The 24536-nt window shown below is 41.2% G+C and overlaps 2 protein-coding genes across 2 annotated transcripts; both read left to right on the top strand.

The window, feature by feature from the left end:
• Positions 1-625: 625 nt before the first annotated feature.
• On the top strand, positions 626-15250 carry gmps (guanine monophosphate synthase). The gene is made up of 16 exons (XM_062419602.1): positions 626-747; positions 2732-2904; positions 3036-3150; positions 3519-3616; positions 4637-4740; positions 5391-5584; positions 6216-6381; positions 6754-6905; positions 7104-7277; positions 8563-8668; positions 8909-9024; positions 10121-10246; positions 11611-11726; positions 11859-11989; positions 12901-13073; positions 13277-15250. The coding sequence occupies exons 1-16, from the start codon at positions 721-723 to the stop codon at positions 13376-13378; spliced, it is 2073 nt and encodes a 690-aa protein (XP_062275586.1). The 5' UTR covers positions 626-720; the 3' UTR covers positions 13379-15250.
• A 1710-nt stretch (positions 15251-16960) lies between these two features.
• LOC133980795 (vomeronasal type-2 receptor 1) lies at positions 16961-23255 on the top strand. The gene is made up of 14 exons (XM_062419600.1): positions 16961-17133; positions 17627-17918; positions 18010-18252; positions 18432-18623; positions 18781-18906; positions 19140-19324; positions 19828-19948; positions 20067-20294; positions 20413-20536; positions 21225-21385; positions 21542-21737; positions 21988-22226; positions 22468-22667; positions 22952-23255. Exons 1-14 carry the CDS (start codon positions 17057-17059, stop codon positions 23253-23255), a joined length of 2688 nt encoding a protein of 895 aa, XP_062275584.1. The 5' UTR covers positions 16961-17056.
• The last annotated feature ends 1281 nt before the right edge of the window (positions 23256-24536 follow it).

The following is a 24536-nucleotide window of genomic DNA, read 5'->3' as shown; positions in this document are numbered from 1 at the left end:
TTGAGCTAATTCTCCATTTTGCTTTGGACTCAAATTGGAAATAAAAGCCCCTTTAGATTCAGTCTAGAAATCTAAACCACTATGAAAATCCTTGCCTGACGTAACTGTCATCAAATATCATGTTTATTCAAAAAAAAAAAAAAAAGTATAGATAGATAGATAAATAGATAGATAGATAGATAGATGGAAAAGTAAATACACAGCGAACACATATCAGCAATACAGGAGAGAAATATCTAATAGGGAAATAAACACAGCTACTGACAAAAATAAAATAGCTCAATACAAGAATATGGGGAGGGGGGGGGGGGGCTTAGCATACACTATAATATATAATCATAGGATAACATATGTCATACATTAGACAAGTGTGCAAAGTTGTTAAAGTTTAAAAATGCAGTGAGGTGGAGCAGAGGGGTTGTTGAATTTTGCGCTCCACCCCTGACTGATAGATATATTTATGCAGTGTCTCTTCCCGCTGTGAAAGTTATCCTTCAGCCGGAGGAGAGCCAGTGACAGCCCACTCTTTTCAACCGACAGCCCAGTCTGCTTTTTAAACAGTAGTCGGCGTGCTGAGGCAGGAGCTAACCTGTATCTCTCTCTCTCTCTCTCTCTCTCTTCTCTCTCTCTCTCTCTCTCTCTCTCTCTCTCTCTCTCTCTGTCTGTCTGTGGGACATCGAGGCGAAGGGGAGAGCTCACAACACAACACGGCGGTCCTCCATGGCTCTGTGCAACGGAGACAGCAAGGTCAGTACTCACTGCTCCGGTCCTGCTGTGTCGCCCGGTTTACTTCACGTTAAGACCTGTTTAGCCCCCCCACCTCTGTCGGTTAATTACGGCCTGTGTGCACCTCCGGGGGGGAAAGTTGGAGAGCATGTAACGTTTCCAGCAGCAGTACTGAGTACGTGGTTGTATGCCTGTTGCAGCGTTACATTAACATGTTGCTCATATAGCTGCTAACTAGCTGGGCAGGATATTTCAGTCATGTTAAGCTGAAGTGGATATTTGACATATTTATGATTAAAATGCAGTCGCTTTGCTGTTGCCGTGGACCCCCCCTTCGTCTCCATGCACCGCGTGGGTTTTAGCATAGCTCCGCTAACTTAGCCAACCGCTAACAGGCTAACGCTGGTTACCCCTGTTTATACTGTGCGTGAGATAGCATGCTACGTAGGCGTTAGCCGGGCAGTCTGAATGAGTAAAGGGGATTCATGCTTTATGATAGTCCGTGGGGGTTAATGTTGTGAAGCTGACATTGAGCTAATTAATGTCAGACACCAGAGAGGACGGTAACTGTCAGCTGGCTAACGTCGTCACTAAGCTAACTCTTACTATGAGCCAACTTGCGGGTGCCGGTCTGTCAACCGGAGACACTACACCTGATGTGGTAAAGTTAGCTTTAAAATGATACAAGTATTTTCCTTAATAATTATATAGCAGTAATAATAATACGTATTTTTTGTTAACCGTGTACTGTGCTGCTGTGATTGACGACGGTTTATTTTTTAACGGTTACAGTCAACTTGGGATAAATCGGAGGTGAAGATGTTGTTAGAAACATACACGGCCAAACTCAGTGTTTACACTGAACATGTGGGATCATCTTTCTCTTTTTGCTTCCTAGTTTTGTTTTTGAAGACAGACTTTTTTTGTAGTTCACAAATATTGAAGTTTGTCCCCCCAAAATATTTAACCTGCGCTCATATTTCAAAAGATAACACATACACACAGTCCCGTTTCCATGACTTCAGAGGACATTACAATGGTCTTAGATGTATTAACTGGAGACTTATCCTAACCTTAACCCTAAACCTATCTTAATATTAAACCAAGTCTCCACCTTATGATGAATTAATTGTAGGATGATGACTTGGGGGTACTAGGGGACTTGATTTTTTCCCCCATTAGGTATACGAGTCCCCACAATATGAGGAATACCATAGTCTCCATACAACCTTTTTTTCTGGGAGAGCCAGCATCTTTTTTCCCCCCAATTGTTCCCAAAGAGGAGAGAGAGTGTGGGTCCACCTAGAGAAAAAGTGCTGCAGCCAGCATCTGTTTTCACAATGCCTGGCCTACTTTGTTCAGCAGCACCAAGCTCTCCTGGTTGAAAATCTCTGAACTTTTCAAAAAGGCGCTGGTATCATCACTTCCACTCTTTTTTGGACAGCCAGTCATATATTGGATTTTCCCCCCCTCCAGTTGGTGGTCATGGTGAAAATACAGTGTCAAACAAATAGTTAGTAGTCTAAGAATAACAAATGGATCTTAAAAACCAAAGGGGCAATGCTAGTCTACAATGGCTCTTAAAGTGGTAGTATGTTGTTAAGATACTGTCAAAGAAATAAAACCTGTGCACAGCGCTTCATCAAAAAAGGGCTCAGATGAAGCACCCCCCAACACCCTGCCAGGGTTAACCACTATATGGACACATGCCCTCAGATTTGACTATCTTGTGGGACTCATGTGATTCTACTGATGAGCTGAATGGTTGCAGCACGTTTCACAAGAGTGGATGTCTGTCAGTAGTGGAGCTCACATGTCTATAATTATGTTAGACCTTATTGAGTCACATTTTCCACAGGGAGGTCAGAGGTGGAGCACAGTTAGTAAAGTCCACCCCGAATCCCATTCAGCATCATCTTAGGCCAGTATAAAGATTGTATTTTTTGTAGGTGTGAGGACTTGAAGCAATGATAATGTGTATTTTTCTGAATGTGTCCCTCCACAGCTGGAGATCAGCAGCGCAGAGCAGAATGGATCATGTGAAGGGGCGGTGGCGATCCTGGATGCAGGGGCCCAGTATGGCAAGGTGATTGACAGGCGGGTGCGAGAACTGTGTGTACGCTCAGAGATCCTCCCCTTGGAGACCCCAGCCTTTGCTATCAGAGAACAGGGCTACAGGTGAGCAATACTCATATAAACCAGAAATGTATTGTGTTCTGCCTTTTTTATAGCGGTGTTATGACACTGCACTAATATTACAGTGTTTTATGATACATTTTGGCTTGTTTTCTCTGTCTCGTCCTACTCAGGGCAATCATCATTTCAGGAGGCCCTGCCTCTGTGTATGCAGAAGATGCGCCCTGGTTCGACCCTGCCATATTCACTATAGGAAAGCCTGTCCTAGGGATTTGTTATGGCATGCAGGTATCTATTTGCATGCAAAACCACACTGTAAAATTCTTTAATGGCCTTTCTCTTAGAGTGACTAGGGAGGCTTTCGCCCATCCAGAATGCTTTTATCCAAGACAGCATGTGTGTTATATGCATTCACTCGGAACAGCTACACTTTACTATCACTTTATTCCAGGCTGCTGTTCAGCTCCCATGGGCCAGCTGGGACTTCACCAGCTTCTTCAAGGGCACTTTGACATTAGCAGAGGGAGACAAAAGCATTACTCGTTCACTTTTTCCCTCCCGGCCTGGAAATTAAAACTAGCAGCCGTCCGTTCTCACACTGAAATGAAGTCTGTGTCTCAAGTGTTAACTCTGTGGTGTCTGTGTTTGTGTTACAGATGATGAATAAAGTTTTTGGAGGCACAGTGCACAAAAAGAGCGTAAGGGAAGATGGAGTGTTCAGTATTGGACTGGACAACACTTGCTCCCTCTACAGGTAATGTGGTTTCTCTCGTGTTTATTTCTTTCTATATACATATCAGTATACAGTATAGCATACATAGTAGTTGTGATTGTCTTCTTGGAGCTGCATATCCTTGCATTTTTGTGCATTTCCTGCCTTACAATTAGAAATGTTTGACAATAGAAGATGACAGTCTGATGAGAAACTGAGTTTGTGGTAGGAAAAACATGACAGTGTAGAGAGTGTCACTCTTACAGATGAACTAGGGTTGGGTGACAGAGCACATGTGGGTTTTTTGCTGTGGGGGAGGGGTTTTTTTTGGCCGTGTGAGCACCACATGCCCCTCTGCTTGGTGCGTACATACAACTGCTATTTACCACTGGATTACAAGCCTCTAAATGTAACACCCAGTATATCCATGTGAAATCTCTTGTAAAGCCACAGTGGAACATTTTAGGATGATTTATGCTCTGTTAGAAACTGTTCAGGCATTTGCTATCTGTGTCTGAAGCTCAGTATTTTTACATTCTGCACCCGATCAAGTTCTGCGAACCTAATGACAAATTTCAGCTTTGCGTATTTTTGCATTGTCATATTCTGTATTTTTATAGATGCTACTAACAGTCTGGTGTACAGTATCACAATCTGACAGGATGATGATTTGTGCACAGTAACACCGATCATATTTTAATTACTAATGGTGCTTATGTTGTGCTTTGACAGCTTAATGCATGTGTTTGATCTGACACCTTGAATGTTGGTCAGACTGAAATATATTTTCAGTAGCTGACAAAGTGTTGCAGACATTGTGCTAACCTCAACTGCCTTTTCCCAGTTGCATATTTTACTACACACACTGCAGAAGCTTCCAAGCATATTTTCTCTGGTTGTTGGACAAATATTGCAGAGTCTAAAATAGAAGGCCACAGTCTTTTATTACCGTCTGCCTCTCACACTTAACTCACATGCACACAGTGAGAACATAGCCTGCTCACATAACTATCATATGTCATGTTATTTAACTGACGTCTGTTTTTGTGTTCATCTGATCAGAGGCCTTCAGAAGGAGGAACTGGTCCTGCTGACCCACGGAGACAGTGTGGATAAAGTGGCTGATGGCTTTAAAGTGGTGGCCCAATCAGGGAACATCATTGCCGGTAAGAAACATGCGAGATATAAACCCTGATTTAAAGTTGCAGTAAACAACATTCAGACCCAATAGAAGTCAGCAAACAAGTATTTGCTATGTAAAGATATAGTGAAGTAATGGTGACTTGGGCAGAGAAGTAAGTCACATTCCTTTCTGTCTGTGTCTGTGTCTGTGTTGTAATCCGAGCGTGTCTTCCTTTTGGAACTCTGTCCAGCCGCTAGTACCTGTTAGTGCATGAGCGTGCATGTGAGTTCCTCTGTGAACTCTGTCCCCATTTCCAACATTCAGCTCCGTCACAGATTTCTGAAAATACAGCTAAACAGTATACACAAATGATAAGTTTATAAAAGCCCTCCCTCAGCTATGTTGAATAAACAACATGTACATTTGAGATGCTGGCGCTAGTGCAACATCTAGTGGGGCTGAATGTCATATATTGCACCTTTTATGACATGGCCTATGCAACAATTGATTACTTGTATTTTGAGGTTGTTTTTTCAAGGTCATCTGACACCTTGGTTTTAGCTCATATAATTTAAATCTGCCTTGACTGTATTATTTAAACAAGGCATTCAGAGAGGGTTTGATAGAGGGCAATGCTAACAATTCCTTCCCCTCATCACATCTGGTTTTTGTTTTTGTTTTGTTTTCCACCAGGGATTGCCAACGAACAGAAGAAGCTGTACGGGACACAGTTTCACCCCGAAGTGGACTTGACAGAGAAAGGCATGGAGATGCTGCGTAACTTCCTCTTTGAGATTGCGGGATGCACAAGTAACTTCACCGTACAGAACCGCCAACAGGACTGCATCAACGACATCAGAGAAAAAGTAGACAAGTCTAAAGTGCTGGTGAGTGAAACGGCACAAAGTGTCATGAGTTTGTGTTGTGGATGATGGTATCTAAACCATTTTTATGGCAGAAATATGCCGAAGAATAGAAGAAAACAGTAAGTATATTTTATCCTGTTATACGGGTTGTAACGGCTGAACGTGTAAAGCTAGCATGCTGAGTACAAAGTGTGGTGACAGCAGCAGTGGTGGGAAGTTAAGTAGAACCAATTAAACTCTCAAATTAAACAGTTCTGGCTGAAACGTGGTAGTCGACTCCCTGAGCGCCTTCAAACTGGGCTTCATCTCAGGGGAGTATGAAGGCGATAAATGAGTGTAAAAACAGCCTCTAAGCACAGGATATATATTTAAAGAACTACACGTAGCCTTTGTTTCTTGTTCCTCAACTACAGTGTACTCAGACTTACATCCCTTACAACAGTTATGTTCGTAATGTGTTGCAGTCAGTGTGGCATCTTGGCTGTGTGAGTCCCAAGAGTTAGTAGTCTGCTAATTAGATGTAAAGCAGTGTCAAGGTTGTAGCCATCTCATCTTTTTAACGGAGTTCGTGATTTAACAGCCTTTCAGCAGATAGAGCATCAGATATATTAGAGACAACATGGCTAACGGCTTCTGTTTCTGATATCTTCAGGTGCTGCTGAGTGGCGGCGTGGACTCGACAGTTTGCACAGCCCTCCTCAACAAAGCTCTGAACCAGGATCAGGTTATTGCAGTTCACATCGACAACGGCTTTATGAGGAAGAGAGAGAGCCAGAGTGTGGAAGAAGCCCTCACCAAACTGGGCATCAAACTCAAAGGTAGAGACAATGATCCTGGTGATGTGAATTAAGTAGGCTAGGACCTTAAAAGGCTGAAAAAATAATAAGCATAATAAATAATAATAAGTTAGATTAATTTCATCCTGAAATAATAAAAATTGCTCATGTAAATGGAAATTCAGGTATAACAGAAATAACTAATGCGAAAACAATTGCAGGTCATTTTTTATATCTGCACTTTTATTTGCACTACATATGTGATGGTTAATTATCATTTTTACAGTTTGTTGCAGATATAACAAGTTACTGAACTATTATAATTACAAGTATTTGGTCTTGATATATTTTGATGAACATGTTTGGGTTGCTGGTAACTCGGTTCTATCTCCCGCCCCTCCTCTGTCTCTCCAGTGGTCAATGCAGCTCACACTTTCTACAACGGAACAACAACACTTCCCATCTCTGAGGAGGACAGGACGCCCCGGAAGCGCATCAGCAAGACCTTGAATATGACCACCAACCCTGAGGAGAAAAGGAAAATCATTGGAGATACATTTGTCAAGGTCAGGTCAAGGTTTTATCTAATTCTTTTTACAGGTTTTTAAATTTGCATATCAATTGGAGCCTGTTAGCCCTACTGCTTTCTGTACACTTTCAAATGATATAAATACACAACACCGTACAGTACATGGGACAGTAGTGTTTGCCCCTGGTGTGCTAGTTCAGTGTTGTCTGACTTTGTGGATTGCGTTGCTTCACAGGTGGCAAATGAAGTGATAGGAGAGATGAATCTGAAGCCAGAAGAGGTTTTCCTGGCCCAGGGTACCTTGAGGCCCGACCTCATTGAGAGCGCCTCTCATCTCGCCAGCGGCAAGGCAGAGGTCATCAAAACACACCACAACGACACCGAGCTCATCCGCAAACTCCGAGATGAGGTACTGCACGCACACGCCTACACATATTGTAATGTCATTTATTTCTCTGATACATTCTGCTGCTTCAGAGTACAGACATGATATTCAGTGTATATGCAAATCCACTGTGGCTTTCAGAGTTATGAATGCATGCATTTATACCATATGTCACCCCAAGAAGCTCACTAGCTGTCTAAAAATGGAGGAAGGTGGTGTCACAACTCAGAGCATATTGTGGAAGACCTACTAGCTGGAGTTGACTGATTCCACCGATTGTCATTAAACAGCTCAACTGCACTAATTTATCATTTAGTAGAATATACCTTGTGGTGTTCGTTCAGCATAATTGCACGTAATTACATTCCAGCAGGCTCACGCATCATCTATGCACATGTATATCTAATTCACAGTATCATTCATATAGTCATAAAATGATACATTGATATGTGTAAGTGGAGGATATTGTACAGCACCTGTACCCAATAAAACACAAATTCTTGACTTAAAAAAAAAAAGATGTCAAAAGAAATGAATGAATGCATGCAGCAGTTTGTCATACTCTGAAGTACTCTGAATCTTTTTACCAGAAGGTTAAAAACCGGAAATTGGAGTACAAGCTATACGTGGTGTCTTATAAGTGCCTGACTGATAAGATTACTTCTGCTTTGACAGAGATTGTTTTTAGCCCTAATATTTGTCATATCCATTTGCACCAGGGAAGCAGATTGATATTTCAGTTGTACAGATTATCAAACTGTGCTGTTTGTTTTTTTTTGTTTTTGTTTTATCTTATCGTGCTCTCAAGGACTTACAAATGTAGCATTAACATATCACTGAGAACCAGAAATCTGTGTGAAAAAAAGTGTTGCTACTGATTGCAGACTAGAGCAGAGGTTGTGAAAGTCACGAACAAAGCAAAACAAAAGCAGAGCTATTATGCAGTACCTGAGTCATTCAAAATTGGATTATTGCATGATAGTCTTCTCTTCCTGTACTAGACACACATTTATGATCTCCTCAAAATCAGGAGAGGGTACTTCAAACACCAGGAGGACAGCAAACACCCAAACATAAACTTTTTTTATTGAAAGTGATATTCTACATCCTTCACCCCTCACATAGCCTCTTTGTCTTAAAGAATTGTTTAGTATCACAAAACACTCAAATAAGCACCGATGCTACAAACATATATACAAAACATTCACTCTCGGTATTTGAATGCTATCTGGAGTTTCTTTCAGCCTTTCTATAGAAATGCAAAACTATGTAACTAAGCATATCTCTAAACTTGTTTGTGATCCTCCAGGGCAAAGTAATCGAACCACTGAAAGATTTCCATAAAGATGAGGTCAGAGCACTGGGGAGGGAGCTGGGCCTGCCAGAGGAGATTGTTTCTCGACACCCTTTTCCTGGCAAGTACATAAACACACACACAAACACTTATGAAGTGACTGCTCTGACAAAAATCTATGTAAGTGTATGGCATCGACATAATGCTTAAAGATGCTGGTGTTTGATCTGTTTGTAAAGTGTGTCCTTTAATCATCAGTCTCTATGTCCCTCGTACACACAGTTACATATTCAATTCTATTTTACAAATCATCACTGCTGTGTTTTGTTAAGAGCGCTCCTCCTCTCTCCTTCACATGCAGGTCCTGGTTTGTCCATCAGGGTGATTTGTGCAGAGGAGCCGTACATCTGCAAGGATTTTGCTGAGACAAACAACATCCTTAAAATCATCACAGACTTCTCTGCAAGTGTCAAAAAGGTCAGAGCACTATAGATGTGTATATAAAAAAATACTCACTCTAGTTGTCTGGTGTCCTGCGTCTGTGGAGATACAACCCCCCCCCCCCCCCCCCCCCCCCCCCCCCTTCCCAAAAACATTACACACATTCAGTAATTTAAACTGATAACCCCAATTTGTGTGACAGTGTTTGCAGTGAATACCGCAAATTTCTGAGCACCGCTTCAATCTCTGCTTACTGAAAACACTCAGTTAGTGCTGTCAGTGTGAAGTTCCTGACATCAAGTATTAGAAGTAGGAAGCGTCTCCAAACAAAACAGACAGATACAGGACTGAAGGAAAAACTCAGTCAACTCAATGCATCAAAAACTGTTGATGAGATGTCAATAAAAATGCAATGGGAGCATAAAGAATGTGTGAGTTTACATTTATATGAAATGACACATCTTGCATAGATGACCTGTAGATTTTGGTTATTTGGTTCATTTTTCAGATTTTACTTCATTTGCAGTGGCTGTTTGTAGCCAATCAGTCACTACAGTTGAGGCTCTGCCCACTCACCAGATGAGAAGAAATTTGCTCTTCTTCTCCCCGTTAATTAAATTAAGTGAATAATGTGCAACCTCTGCTGGTTTGTTGGCCACATTGCACAATATCCCAAATTATTTATTTATTTTTTGTAGGTAATTCAAGTAATTTTAAGAGTTTGTGTGTAGTTTTCCACAGTTTTCATTCTGTTCATAAAAGAAAATGTCACCCCAGTGCCACTGGGGACTCAATAATTGGCCACACCATGAAGAACAGCTGTAGAGAGATAAATTATTCAATTTCAATGTAAATTTCGACTACATCACAGATCATTTCTTTTGTGGCTCTATTAACAAAGCTTATGGCCAGACTAGAAGGGTCTTCATGATCCTGTGACGCTACATAACAATTATACAGGCATGATATTGGACTTTGGTTTATTTGTGGAGATGCAGTGAAACAGCTGGTGAAAGACAAGTGTTCCTGAAATGAGTAAAACAATAGGTCAATCATAGACAGACTGCAGTTGTCAAACTGTGAGGTTGACTTGCATATTTATATAACACCTCTTTGTTTCTCTCCCCTGCAGCCCCACGCCTTGCTGCAGAGAGTCAAGTCGTGCATATCGGACGAGGAGGAGGAGAAGCTCATGCAGATCACCAGCCTTCATTCACTCAATGCCTTCCTGCTGCCCATCAAAACTGTCGGCGTCCAGGTAATCCAGTTAGGATTTGATTAACTGAATGATAGTCACTCTGTTTCCGTGTTGACTGTTGACTGTTCACTGTTCACTGTCCATGTCAGTCAGTCGTTACATGACATCGTCTCTTCAATAATAAATAACTCCAATGTATTGATCTGCAGTCAAACTAGTTTTAAAGTAGACCTGCTAAAGTGGCTTCTTATGGCGCTTTTCCACTACACATTTCCAGCACGACTAGGCTCGCCTCGACACGGTTCCAGGACAGACCTTTTCCATTACAAAAAAGTACCTACTCAACGTGGGCGGGGTCGTCATAGCACGGCTCCGCGAAACTGCCGTGACTTCGTTTTATACGCGACACAAAACACATAAACAATGGAGGACATTGAGGCAGTGGTGTACTTGCTGCTGTATGAGGCTTTTTGTCACACACAAAGCAAGAAAATTGAGCCGTATAGCTGTAACTATGGTTGTAACGCTGCTGCCGGTATTTAAAAATGCCGGGCGGCTAATGACTCTTCCAGCGACAACTCTTCTGACCAATCAGCGGCCAGCAGTGTGTCGACGTCACATTTTATTACCGGCTTGGCTCGCTTGGAACCTTACCAGAGTTCACTTTCTTTAGTGGAAATGCAAAAAGAACCGAGGCGAGTTGAGGCGAGTCGTGCTGGAACGGTGTAGTGGAAAAGCGCCATTAGAGGCCCAAGTAAGGAGAATCCTGATGAATGCTCAGAGGCAGTGGAAGCTTGAAACAGGGTCTCACTCTTGGTGTTTTTCTCTTGTTGTGTTGTATCTATAATTTAGTGGTTAACCACAAGAGCAGGGCTATCCACACAAAGCCTCTCAGTTTCATATTTTTTTACTCTCTTCTTTCTGAGGAGGGATCTATTGTGGTACATCAGACATTCTCAGCTCCTCTGATGTCGTGTCTGACGTGTACAAAAAGTAGAAAAGTTGACAAATCTGACAAAAAAAACTTTACAGCTGTTAAGACTGGAGAGAATGATGGTCATGACTACTTCCCTCTCACAAACACTGCAGTCAGACGATGACTATGTGCTGGGTGTGTTCTATTACTTCCTGTTTTAAATTTGGCCTTAACCTCAAATTGTGGGACAGACAGGAGACGGTATACAAACAAAGTCGACTTTTATTGCCTGGGGAACATGCTGGGAATCTATTTGGAGACATGTCCCTGTTTATTTAACAGGAAAAACAAAATGTTAGGAAAATTACATGTGCCCACACTCATCTGTTTAAAGTTTTTGCTCCCTATTTTGATTTAATCTGTTGCTCAGTATAGCCTGTTTTTATTAATGTCCTTAAAAACAGATTAAAATGAATTTTCTGTGTCTCCATCTTTTACTATCCCACAGGGTGACTGCCGGTCCTACAGTTACGTGTGCGGCGTCACAAGTAAAGAATCTCCACACTGGGAATCTCTCATGTTCCTGGCCAGACTCATCCCTCGCATGTGCCATAGCATCAATAGGTAACACAGAAATCTTTCCTTTTTTATTGCTTCACATTTCACATCTCCTCAGTGATGTGCCAACATTGATGCAGTGATCAGCGGCACAAAAACAGACACTTTAACTCATTTGTGTGTTTCTTTCCTTCCCAGAGTTGTGTATGTATTTGGGTCCCACGTGAAAGAGCCACCAACAGACATTACCCCAACCTTCCTGACCACAGGCGTTCTGAGCACGCTCAGACAGGCGGACTTTGTAGCTCACTCTATCCTCAGAGAGTCTGGTAAGTGTGTGTTTGTGCACCTCAGTAATTTATTTCAGACATTTTAAATGAGTCCTATCAGAGCATTACATATCGGAGAGAATTTATGTCAATTTGGCAAATTCTGTTACTAAAATATTCAAGATAAATTTATATCATATTTGTTTGCTAATGTCTGATGTCTAGACGGTATGAGTTGCTGAGATTTATCGAATTACAACAGAAACACAAAGTATAAAAGCAGCTATTCATGTTTCTTGCGTCTGACAAGTTAATTTGAATGAGGGCCAAATGGCTTAAATGTGTGAGCAACTACAGTCAATACAAGAGTGCTGAAGAAAACAGATTTAAGTGCGCCATCAAGTGGCCATTTAACCTGAGTAGTTGCATGGAAGCATAATTGCATCAGCAAGGGGAATTTCACGTATCCCTGGAGGCAAAACAGAAAGTTGTTGTTTCTACTCCTCCTAATGAACAGAATTTTTCTTTTCTAATATTTTGCTGTCAACATTCAATTTAAACAAATAAACAAAACAAAAAATGGATTTGAAATGTAGTCCATAACTTTATGAACATTTAAACAGCAAAGATAAAGCAGAATCTCGTTTTGGTCATTTTCACCCTTTTTGTTGTTACACAGTGAAAGAGTCACTGACGTGAACACATACTGTACGTTATTTACTCAAGTGAGGAAAACAGAGTCTGATGTATTTGTACCAACTAACTGACAGGTGCAATGTTACCAACCTGATATTTCTTAATAGCAGAGAAGAGTTTTTCCAACTTCTTTAGTGACGGCCACAATCCACCATACAGATGTACATGACAAACTAAAATATGGTTTTCAGATTCGGTGAAGCTTCTCTGTAATTTTAATTTTATCATAGCAGCAATAAAAACATTTCTTTGTCTCTGGCTGTGTTTTTCTTCAGGCTACTCCGGTAAGATCAGCCAGATGCCGGTCATCCTGACCCCCCTGCACTTTGACCGTGACCCACTGCAAAAGCAGCCATCCTGCCGGCGCTCTGTGGTGGTCCGCACCTTCATTACCAGCGACTTCATGACTGGCATCCCCGCCATGCCGGGCAACCATATCCCTGAGGAGGTGGGGCTCAGTTTGGTCTCAGTTTCTAGCAAGTTTATCAGGACCCCAGCAAGGCTGGACCACCACTGCCTGCCGAAATAACTTATTGACAGTTTTTTTTAAAGTTTCCTTTAACAGGTTTTGGTGGCATTAGGACCCAGGAATTCTTAAGATTTTGTTAAATGTCCTTTGAGAAATAATCATCTGCTTATCTGTGTTCCCAGGTGGTGTTGAAGATGGTAAATGAGATCAAGAAGATCCCAGGAATCTCCAGAGTCATGTATGATCTGACCTCCAAACCACCTGGCACCACAGAGTGGGAATAAACAACATGACGTGGCACCGATAGGACACCCACTCACACAATGCACAAACACACTCAACAGATATCAAAGAGGGCTGGGGAACTCCCTCCCTCTTTTCTGTCCTTCCTCCCTTCCTACTTTCCTCCTCCTCCTCTTCCCTCTTCCCTCTTGTACCTTCCTCCCTCTCATCAACATTCCCATGGAAGGCAGACCGTACTGTGACGGGCGCACACGCAAAAGCGCTACTACTCTGCTCTCCCCACCACTCCTACCTGGTCTTAATATTTTTGGCGATAGGGATCGATTAATGTTGGTTATTGATAATATATTGACTTTGTTTCATTTCCATGTAAAACAGTTGTATTTCCTCTCTTATGATAAAAAGGTAAAATTGCTGCTTCCTGTTGTGAGGTCAATTATTAAAGGCAAGTGGCCAGATGCTGTGAACGTACGGAAAGTAGACTTTGTCGTGCCTCAGGTTGCATTGTGGGATGAGCAAAGCGTGAGAACAAAAGTGTCATGAAAAGAAAGACTAGCAGAAGGAGGGTTCTGAAAATTTTCAGCAATTGTTTTCTGCCTTTTTTTTTCTTCTATGTTTTTGTTTTACTGTTGTCAGTCGGAATGTCCTCAGCCTAAGACTATCCTCTCTATTTGTTCATTTTCACTTTCTGCCTGTATACTGTGCTATGAAGAAGGTTGTCTGCGCAAAGCAAAACTGACCAGACAAAACCTATGTGACCAATCAATGATTTCTAAGCTTTTTTTGTTTTTGTTTTGCCAAAAGTAGAATATGCTGTGTTGATATGAATTTCTGGGCTCCTCTGACGATACATTTGTTGACATGAGATGTTGACTGTTGCCGTGCCCATCATGGACAGCAGTTAACCAGCTGTGCAGGAGGCCAATATGATGGGTAACTTTGTATGTGCCTGTTCTATTGTTTTTGTTTTTGTTTTTCCTTTAGTGTGACCTGACCTGGATGTTTCCAGAGAGGAGGATATAACAGTTTCTCCTCATGCTGCAATATGTATGCTTTTTATGAAGAATAAACATGGCAAGAGGACTAACTAATAACAGAATTATAAGTACAGTAAAGTTTATAACCACAGTGTGTAAATTGCTGTTGTCATTTCAACATTATTTGGCTGCTCTTGTTCTCTACAGGGGCGCGTTTTTTCCACCCAAAGGCCTCTGTGCTTTATTGACAGAATCGTGCATCCAGTGGAAACTTCACCTTATTAAGTGTTTTGCTCCGTAATGTTACAGGTCAGGTTAAAAGTATTGTATGTTGCCATCTGCACTGTAAATTCACTGTCTAAAAAAAAAAAAAGGCATTACTGGTTAATTTTTCTGTTGGGTATTGTCAAAACATAATCTCCAGTCTTCATTCTTGTCACCTAGACCTCAGTGAATACAGAGCTCAGGTTTAACTGAGTTTTAAAGAGTGTAAGATACATTTTGTTCAGGCGTGATGGTTCTCATGCCTCCAGAATTTGTCTCTGTGCCTCTCATCCTCTGTTACTTCCTCACCTTTAGCGCTAAATACTCCCAGTGCAACATGTACGGTTTCCTTACTTGTCTTAACAGCTATGGTTATTAGTGTTTCTCCCTCTGTTCTGCCTTATGTGTGTATTTTATGTTACATATGTCTCCATAGAAAACAACAGCTTGATAATAAGACATAATTTTGTAGTTGGATTTAATTGCAATATCGATAAGATTAAGTTATGCAAATCTATGTCTGATGGGTTTTTTTTTGTTTGTTTCTTTTTGTTCAACAATGCTCATTCTCCTTAGTAACGTGCCTCAAACCAAGCCACTGCATGCAGTTTCAACTATGACATTTGTACAATGGAAAACTGAGCTTTAATAAAGATCTCCATGTTGAAACTTCCCACTTTTGCTGTGATCAACTGTACTTTGCTGAGCTTCACCATCTCTAGGATACATCATATGTAAAACCAGAAAATACAAACTTCAGTGCAGAGATAACGGTGATTTAGACCTGAGAAATGCTTTGCTTTACAAATGTATCTACACAAGGCGGTCTTCCACAGAAGCATACACTGCAACTTGGGCAGAAAATGCCAAAAACATCCATCCTTAATATTTATTTAGTCTTGTATGGAGTCAATAGGGTGGGACAAACATTTCCTGTCAAAACAACTACAGTCATTCCTCTAATATCACAACAATTTGTTTTGTAAGTTTCCCTACTGAGCATATATAAGCAGTATGTACACATTTAATTCATGTTTTTATTACTAATATAAGAACATTTTAAAGTGGTTTTAATGTACAGTATTTGTCAACTATACTATTATAAAAGGTGTTTTACAACATTGTCATTCACTATTTGTTTATACAGCAGCATCCACTTTGTATGCCCACAGGGAAAGTTACATTATAGTTGTAAGTAACACAATGTAATGTAACACATTGCAGCTATAGTATGTTACACTGTTATATACTGCTTGTAAATGGGAGACAAACAACTTTTTTGTCTTCAGAACAAACATTATTTCACCATATTGGAAAATTCTTCACTTTCCTTCACTGCCACCAAACATTCTTTACTGTTCAGACATTGTAATACAAATGTGCACGTAGCCGGCATTTGAAATGAGTACATAAGTCTTTTGTGTGAATGAATGTACATAATTGATTTCTCGCAGATCCCATCAGCGCCAGTCAGAAGTCTCTCATGTGCCTGAGACAAGATCACAAGGCCTTAATCACACACTCACATACACTCACATACACACACAATGTAGGTAATCATTTATCATCAGCAACTTGTGCAAAGAGAAAAATCTAAATATCTTTCTTTTACTTTATGTTTCTGCTTTTCTGTAATATAGTTTCCCATTTGTATTGTTTCATGTTGCCATATTACTGTGCTGGGGGTGCAGGTGTGTGTTTTCCCCTGCTGACTGAGAGACAAGAGCAGACAAGTTCAATCACCCGTCAACACACTGCAGACCCAGTACCAGGGGACAAGGTACTTGGAACAGTACCCTTGCAGTAATGTTGTGTAAAAGACTGTACAAGTTACCACATGTAGCTGCCAATTAACTCCTGGCCTCTGGCATCTTGTTGTGTGTGAATGAGTGGAGGACAGACTGATGAGCTGATTCATATGACAGACAAAAGAAAAGAAATGATGGGAAGTTTTTTTTAATTTAGAACTCAGTGTTTGTGAGTTTGTGCGTGTTTGGTGGTCCAGGGTCCAGTTTGTGCTCTTGGAGGGATAACAAAACCAGCATGACACCTTTTGAACCACACCTCATTTTACAGAACATACATTTGATATCAATACTAACTAAAATGAACAAATTCTTCCCATCTTGTCAATATTGAGATTGATGTCCCCCCAGTTTCACATTAATCTACTGACCTGCTTTTCATCATTGCATTGTTGAATCTGTTCTCAGGTTACCTTGAGCAGCACATCTCCCCCGAGAGCAGATAATACACCTGTCACACTTTGCTGTCTCCTGTGCTGCCTGCTACAGTGAGAGCTCTTCCAACTCCTTTCTGCGTCCACATAGCATGGAAATCAGTCGCTTTTTGCTCGGATTATGTGCCTTTTTCCCCTTTTTTCAGACTGCTTCAGCTGAGGCTACATGCAAACTGAAGGCCAAGTTCAACCTGAGCGGTTACAAGGATGTGGAAAAGAAGAAGGTGGTCGTTGGGGGGATGTTTCCTGTACACAAGCGTATCTTATCCAGTGATGGCAACACTTCAAGGGTGCCTGTGTCCTCAGGGTGTGAGGGGTAAGTAACGTTATTTAAATCAGTGTGATTGTGCTGCTTTAGTCTCCTTTTAATTCAATTAGTGTTAGATTGTATTTGACTCATCAGAGATAATCTCATAAACATCTCAAATTTACATGATTGAATAATTTAGAACTTAAATTTGAATAAAATTTACTTGAGTGACTTAATTTTAAGTTTCAAGCTCACAATGTAATCTTGAGATCTCTTAACCTCAGGATTTTACAACAGAAATCAAGACTGAGCAGGGCAGCACCTCAGGGGCCAATTAGTCACAGTAGCTAATATTATTACGGAGCCTTATTTGGGTAGTATACAACAATAATCAGAAAGTCTGTGTCCTCTTGTGGCCTGTTTGGGTAATAACATCAGAAGTAAAAAATACTTGGTACACTTTCCAACTATCTTAATTTTGCACATTTACTGAATATGAATCTGAATTGGGTTTTTTCTTAATCTCAATTATTTCTTTCTTGCTCCCACCATCATCCAGCTTTAACTTCCGTACATTCCGCTGGACCCAGACCATGCTGTTTGCTATCAATGAAATTAACAACAGGGATGACCTGCTGCCCAACACCGACCTGGGCTACGTCATCTACGACTCCTGTTTTACCATCTCTAAGGCTGTGGAGGGCACCCTCACCTACCTGACAGGCCAAGACGAGGCTGTACCCAATTACCGCTGTGGCTCTGGGGCACCTCTGGCTGCTCTAGTGGGTGCTGGAGGCTCTGACCTGTCCATCGCCACTGCCAGGATACTGGGACTCTATCACTTCCCGCAGGTAAGGCAGTGGTGGGTCACAGATAGGTAGATAAAGACAATGAAGGGTGACCCGAATAAGAAAACATGTTAATCTTCACTTCTCTTTTTAGGTCAGCTACTGTTCATCATGCTCTGCCCTGGAGAGTAAGTTCCAGTTCCCCACCTTCCTGAGGACAATCCCCAATGACAAACACCAGTCTAATGCCATGGCCCAGCTGGTGCTCCATTTCGGCTGGACTTGGGTTGGCACCATAGCTGCTGACGATGATTATGGCAAATATGGCATCAAAGACTTCAAGGAGAAGGTAGAAGAGGCTGGTGTGTGCATCTCCTTTTCTGAAACCCTGCCCAAGGTAATCAGTTTATGTCTGCTGGTATCTCCCATATTCTTTTACTTTGCATCTACTGTAGCTACTGCACTATTTAACAGCCACCACAGTCAGTTCAGTCACATCACACAATGTCATTCGTGTCTTTTCTAGAGAGGTATGACTATTCAGTGTTGTTTAAAGACCCTTTTTATACACTTCAGGTGAGTTCTCCCGAGAGCATCCAGCGTATTGTTGAGACCGTAGTTGAGTCCACAGCCAACATCATCGTGGTCTTCTCATCAGATGTAGACCTCAGTCCGCTCATCCTGGAGCTGCTCCATCACAATGTGACCAACCGCACCTGGATCGCCAGTGAGGCCTGGGTCACCTCTGCCCTCATTAACCAACCTGGGGTGAGTGCTCAGTCAAGCGGTGGGGGTGAAACCTCTGAAGTTTGTTGCTTTATCAGTCAGTCAGATTGAGCGGATAAGGATGGCGTCTAACGAGTGTGAACAAAATGAGTAAATCACATGCTGAGCTGAGGTTGATCATGTGCATGTTTGGGTCCAGGTGGACTCATTGCTGGGTGGCACCCTTGGCTTTGGGTTGAAAAGGGCAGACATCCCTGGTCTTGAGCGCCATCTACTGGATCTGGACCCCTATGCCGACCCTCTCACCGAGGAATTCTGGGGGACGGTAAAACAATGTACTATGTATTAGACTGACCTGATCTGAGGAACTTGGAGCGATTAGTTAGGGACCAGTCATGTGTCTTCATCCATCTATTTGCCATATGCAAAATATAGGAAACCTGATTTTGACTAAAATCCAGGCAATTCTTGTGACAATTAACTGAAATCTTTGAGGAAGCCTGCATTTATTTAGATGACAAACAATCAGTGGCGTTTGACCACATCTTTGTCTTACAGTTGTTTAACTGCACATTGGACTACGGCAGAGCTCTCCGGCAGTCCAAACAGAGGGCCAGGGAGGTTAATGGGACACAATCTAGGGCGGTGAAGGGGGCTGTTGATGGGCTGTGCACAGGAAGAGAGTCTCTGGCAAAGCTCAACAACACGTACTCTGACATCTCCCAGTTGCGAATTACTTACAGGTCAGTTCTCACTAACACTTCAGGTATTACTGATTCTCATAACTGAAAAAAAATCACTTTTTGTTTTTATGCTGTTGAACCTGCAACTATAATTATAATTAACTATAATCCACCACTGACAGCACAGGACTAGCAACACTAAGCATTGAAAAGCCCAAACACTGTTCTTTCTGGATACTTGATGACTCATAGACCACAATAGCTACACTGTTGTACATATGTTCATCGAGACTATTTCAATTCTATCTTTGCTAAAATGTTGCAGAGTAACAAAGTCATTGTTTGTTAGCGTTAGTGTTTGTTAGCAAACAAAATTGACTTCCAGTGCAGTGGAGGGAATAAAATGGAGGTCAAATTTGTATACATGTAAAGCTACGTTTGTGTATGCTCATGGAAATTTGGATGATGATGATGCCCATGATGATGATGATGATGATGATGCCCATGATGATGATGATGATGATGATGATGATGCCCATGATGATGAAGATGTCATTTCATAGTGTGTACAAAGCTGTGTATGCTGTTGCCTATGCCTTGCACAATCTGGAGCACTGTGAGCCTGGAAAGGGGCCATTCAGTGGGAAAACCTGTGCTGACATCACCAACTTTGAGCCATGGCAGGTATGCGCGTACCTGTGTGTGTGTGTGTGTGTGTGTGTGTGTGTGTGTGTGTGTGTGTGTGTGTGTGTGTGTATTTATGTGATTGAGTTAAATTTGGCTCCATCTCTCTCTTCCTTAGCTGATGTATTACCTGAAGAACGTCAATTTTAAAGTGCCGAACACAGATGAGGAGATCTACTTTACTAATGGGGATGTGGGGGGCCTCTATGACATCATTAACTGGCATGTTAATAGTAATGGAGAAATATCGTATGTTACTGTGGGACACTACAATGGCTCAGCTGTCACAGAGGACATGATGATCATAAAGAACGACTCCATTGTGTGGAACAATGAGGTGTTGGAGGTCAGTAGCATGTTGATTGAGACTGCCATTAACCACATACTCTTCTAGATGATGATTAGCTGGTTTGTATATACAGTATGTTCATGTCAAATCATATAAATGCATGTGTGTGTTCCAGCCTCCTCGGTCAGTGTGCAGTGAAAATTGTAAGCCCGGAACCAGGAAAGGGATCCGGCAGGGAGAGCCAGTCTGCTGCTTTGACTGTATCCCGTGTGCTGACGGCGAGATCAGCAACAAAACAAGTCAGTATTAAACTTTTAAACTGTACCTTAAAGATATAAAGACATCTTTATGGCAAGTTCAGATTACTGCTGAAACATAAAGATTAATCAGTGTTCATATGGTCTTATCAGAACTGAAAGTACTGCTCTGATTTACTTCTCTGAATAGTTGTGACATACTAGTATCTGTCCAATATACAGATTCATGGATCCCATTTAGAGTTCATTCATTCATAAAAAAGGCAAAGTAATGTAATAACTGCATCTGATTAAAGCTTTGACTGTCCAGTTCAGGGCAGCACAGTGGTTCAGCAGTTAGCACTAATGCAGTAACAAGATAGTTTTGGGTTTGAGACCACTGGTCAGCTGGGGCCATCTCTGGGTGCTCCTGCTTCCTCCCACAGATCAAAAGTATATATATAAATATATATACGATGCCCAATGTCAGCTCAGATTGCCTATAGTCTAATTATGATTGATAAATGACTGATAAATCCTGTCATGCTTTGTAGGACAACTGTATCCACTGGACCTCTTTCTTTTAATTACTAAACATTTTAAAATATCACCTAAATATCCCCTAAAAAAATTGAATTTGAAAAAAGCTGAGACTTTTTAAAAGATGTAAGGAAAATCCATCACCATCAGTTTAAATATTAAATAAATGTGACCCTGCTGACTTCTTATCATCCTCTCCCCTTTTTATCAGATGCCCGTGAATGTGTTCTGTGCCCCGAGGACTACTGGTCCAATGATGCTCACGACACCTGCGTACACAAAATCATTGAGTTCCTGGCCTTTGGAGAGCCACTAGGGATCACTCTCATTGTCATCTCTGCCTTTGGAGCTCTAGTCACCATCGGTGTTATGGTGAGAGTCAGAAATGAAACCTGTGACACCAACAGGTTCTTTTTTATGCTCTATTGTCCCATCTATTACGGTCATTGCTTCCATCTAGAGTGTAGCGAGGAGCTAAAATGTGGTGTAAAAATTTTTCTTGTGTGTTTTCTGTTCTGCTTTTTTCAGGTGGTGTTTATCGTGCACCTTGGCACTCCTCTGGTGAAAGCCAACGATGCTCTGTTGAGTTTCTCGTTGCTCTTTTCACTAGTGGTGACCTTCCTCAGCTCTATCGTCTTCCTCGGAGAGCCTCAGAAGTGGAGCTGCATGACCAGCCAAGTAGCGCTAGCTCTGGGCTTTGCACTCTGCCTCTCCTCCATCATGGGTGGGTACATTGTCAAAAAAGACGTACCTCGTTTGTGTTTTCATGAGTTGGATGCATTTGTCGCTTGACACTGGTTGCATGAGTTGTATGGGTCTCTCACTACCTGAGTATCTCTGGGGTTTTTGGCTTCCCTTCAATAGACTTCACACTTTTAAATACCTTGGCCAAGACAACAATATCAAAATCATGAAAAGGATTTTTTCTTATCTTTCTTTCTTCACTTTCACACTCTGCTGTTTTTTTACTTCAGGAAAAGCGGCAGTGTTGATGATGAGAGCCCAGGTTCTGAAAGCGGCCCGCAATAGAGCCAAAGCAGCTGCCAAAGCTGCAAAGGCTGCAGCTGAGGCAGCGGCCAACAGTGGCAGTCCTGATGTCATTGTAACCAACACAAACAACAACAATGATGCCAATGCCAGTGTTAACCCTGAAGTCGACACTCTCACCTTTGCCCACCAGAGGGCGATAGCTTCTGTGGCAACATTAATACAGGTAAATAAAGACATAAATTAATAAATAACAGGAAACCTGCACATTTGATCAAGATTAAAGTAAAGGATTAACATTTATTTGTGTGTTTACCAAAAGCAGGCATACATATTTATATTGTAAGTGCATTTGTTTCTCATAAATAAACACCTTTTATTTTAAAACATATAAACTATATGCAAATGAAATACATGTATTATGATTATTATATGATAATGCACTGAATTATCATCTTTCTAACCAGGCTGTAGCATGCACAGTGTGGCTCATCATCCTCCCTCCACACCCTGTCAAAAACACCTCCTCCCAGAACATAAAGATCATCCTTGAGTGTGACGAAGGCTCTGTGATCTTCATCTGTTGCATCTTTGGCTACGACATCCTGCTGGCTCTGCTGGCCTTCATCTTAGCCTTCATAGCCCGGAAACTGGAGGACAACTTCAGGTAGGAAACAAGAGGTTTCAGGTAAAGGTCATTGGACACAGTGGAAATAAACAATACTCAATGCTATGTCTGCATTATGATTATAACTCTAGATGTGTATTATATTATGTTAATTTACATTTTTATCATTATTATTTTTATCATTATCATTTACATCCTCATATTCTATGTGCAGACATCAGAGGGAATAAGGTTAAATTAGTTAGCTGTAACATTTTGGTTGTGAAGTACTTTTCTTTTGACACTGTAGAGATGTGACGCGTGTTTCTTAATCTGTCTTCTAGTGAGGGGAAGAGTATGACCTTCGGCATGCTGGTCTTCTTTATCGTGTGGATCTCCTTTGTCCCGGCTTACCTCAGCACACGTGGCAAGTTCATGGTGGCCGTCCAGATTTTTGCCATCCTGGCTTCCAGCTTCGGCCTGCTGACCTGCATCTTCCTGCCCAAGTGTTACGTTCTTTTGGTCAAACCCGAAAACAACAAGGAGGAGATGTTGAGGCCCCACACCAAACCACGTGACGGGACCTCGACTGGGACCTCAGCTTCACTCAATACAGCTGTTACTGAGGTCAATACCATTCATGATTAGTGGAGAATTGCTAAGAACTAACTGAGTCAAAAACTGTAAATGATGTAGCTGGCAAATTTACCACTGCTTCATTTGCAATCATCATGTTCTCTCTATAATTAAAAAAACATTATATTATAAAATATTTTACATTTACTCTGATTGGACTGAAGATGTAGCTTCACATGAGTTTGAAGTAGCTAATTCAATAAGCAATATCCACGAGGAAACACAACTGCTACCTCAATGATGACTCAATATCACTATCACTTTTGTCGAATCTGTAGTCTCAATATGCAACATTTACATAATAATTAGACACAGTACATGGTGGGTTTCAGTTATAAGTCAGTAGTGGGTTCATCCTGCACACTTTGAAGAGAGACCTGATTTTGATTTTACTTGTTTGACTATGATGTCTGTAAGTCATCTAATATTTAGTAAGTCGTTGATATTTTAACAAATTCAGATTCTGTCAGAGCTGCTTTATTCAATTTGATTGTTCACTTTGTTCTGTTATTTTATCAAAGCAAAAAAAAAAGATTCACACATCATTCAACTGAAGAAATATGGGCATTTAGTATATGTTATCCCAATTTAAATATTTGTATAACATTTTTACACTGTAAACTTAACTTTGTATCACCATAGCAACCTGTTGATGTAATAAAATAAGTGTAGCTCTGTTGGCATACTAATAATATAATAAATGTTATTTTCAGTCACCAAGAAGTATTATTGTTGTTAATGCAAAAAACAAATTAAAATTCATTTTATGTCATCATTTTAATGTCATCATCTACTGAGCATCAAATATTTGGTAACATGCCAGTCAGTACATTGTGTTGTATTACACAAATCAGAAATATAATCTTCTCACAGTTCAGCTGTTTCAATACTGTTGGGAGTAGAGGGCTGACAGATTAAAGATAAATGATTGAATTATCAAGAAATATTAGTGCTACTCTGTGTTACTCTCTAAACCAATAAGGCACTACAATACAAAGATGCTGGTATGAGTGAGCGGTGTTTATGTAATCCACAAAGTGGAAGAGTGGCTAGTACTCTATGCTTTCATTGGTAAGGTTTAGGCATGAGGAGAGCGATGTTTAGGGGGAGAATATCAGGGTCAGAGCCAACCATAGGCAGAATGCAGGTGGGAAAAAATGCAGATATTGTGAAGATTGATCTGTGAGGTGACCAGAGAGATCCAGCAGAGGGAGCTGGAAGAAGCTGCTGACTGTGGAAATACTGATTCTGTTGTCACCACATGGATGGAAGCTAATCATTGCAGCAAAAACA

The sequence above is a fragment of the Scomber scombrus genome, chromosome 5 (genome assembly GCF_963691925.1).
Source record: "Scomber scombrus chromosome 5, fScoSco1.1, whole genome shotgun sequence".
NCBI classification, from domain to species: domain Eukaryota; kingdom Metazoa; phylum Chordata; class Actinopteri; order Scombriformes; family Scombridae; genus Scomber; species Scomber scombrus.
The sequence above is the reverse complement of the archived record's forward strand: the minus strand, read 5'-3'. Positions and strand labels throughout refer to the sequence as shown.

Excerpts from the sequence above, each read along its gene's own strand:
- gmps (XM_062419602.1), top strand. The coding sequence starts at position 721 with ATGGCTCTGTGCAACGGAGACAGCAAG. Across the intron at positions 4,741-5,390 it reads ATCAGGGAACATCATTGCCG|GGATTGCCAACGAACAGAAG; the intron begins GTAAGAAACATG and ends GTTTTCCACCAG. Across the intron at positions 8,669-8,908 it reads TTCTCGACACCCTTTTCCTG|GTCCTGGTTTGTCCATCAGG; the intron begins GCAAGTACATAA and ends CTTCACATGCAG.
- LOC133980795 (XM_062419600.1), top strand. The coding sequence starts at position 17,057 with ATGTTTCCTGTACACAAGCGTATCTTATCCAGTGATGGCAACACTTCA. Across the intron at positions 18,253-18,431 it reads TTTCTGAAACCCTGCCCAAG|GTGAGTTCTCCCGAGAGCAT; the intron begins GTAATCAGTTTA and ends TATACACTTCAG. Across the intron at positions 20,295-20,412 it reads GGAACAATGAGGTGTTGGAG|CCTCCTCGGTCAGTGTGCAG; the intron begins GTCAGTAGCATG and ends TGTGTGTTCCAG.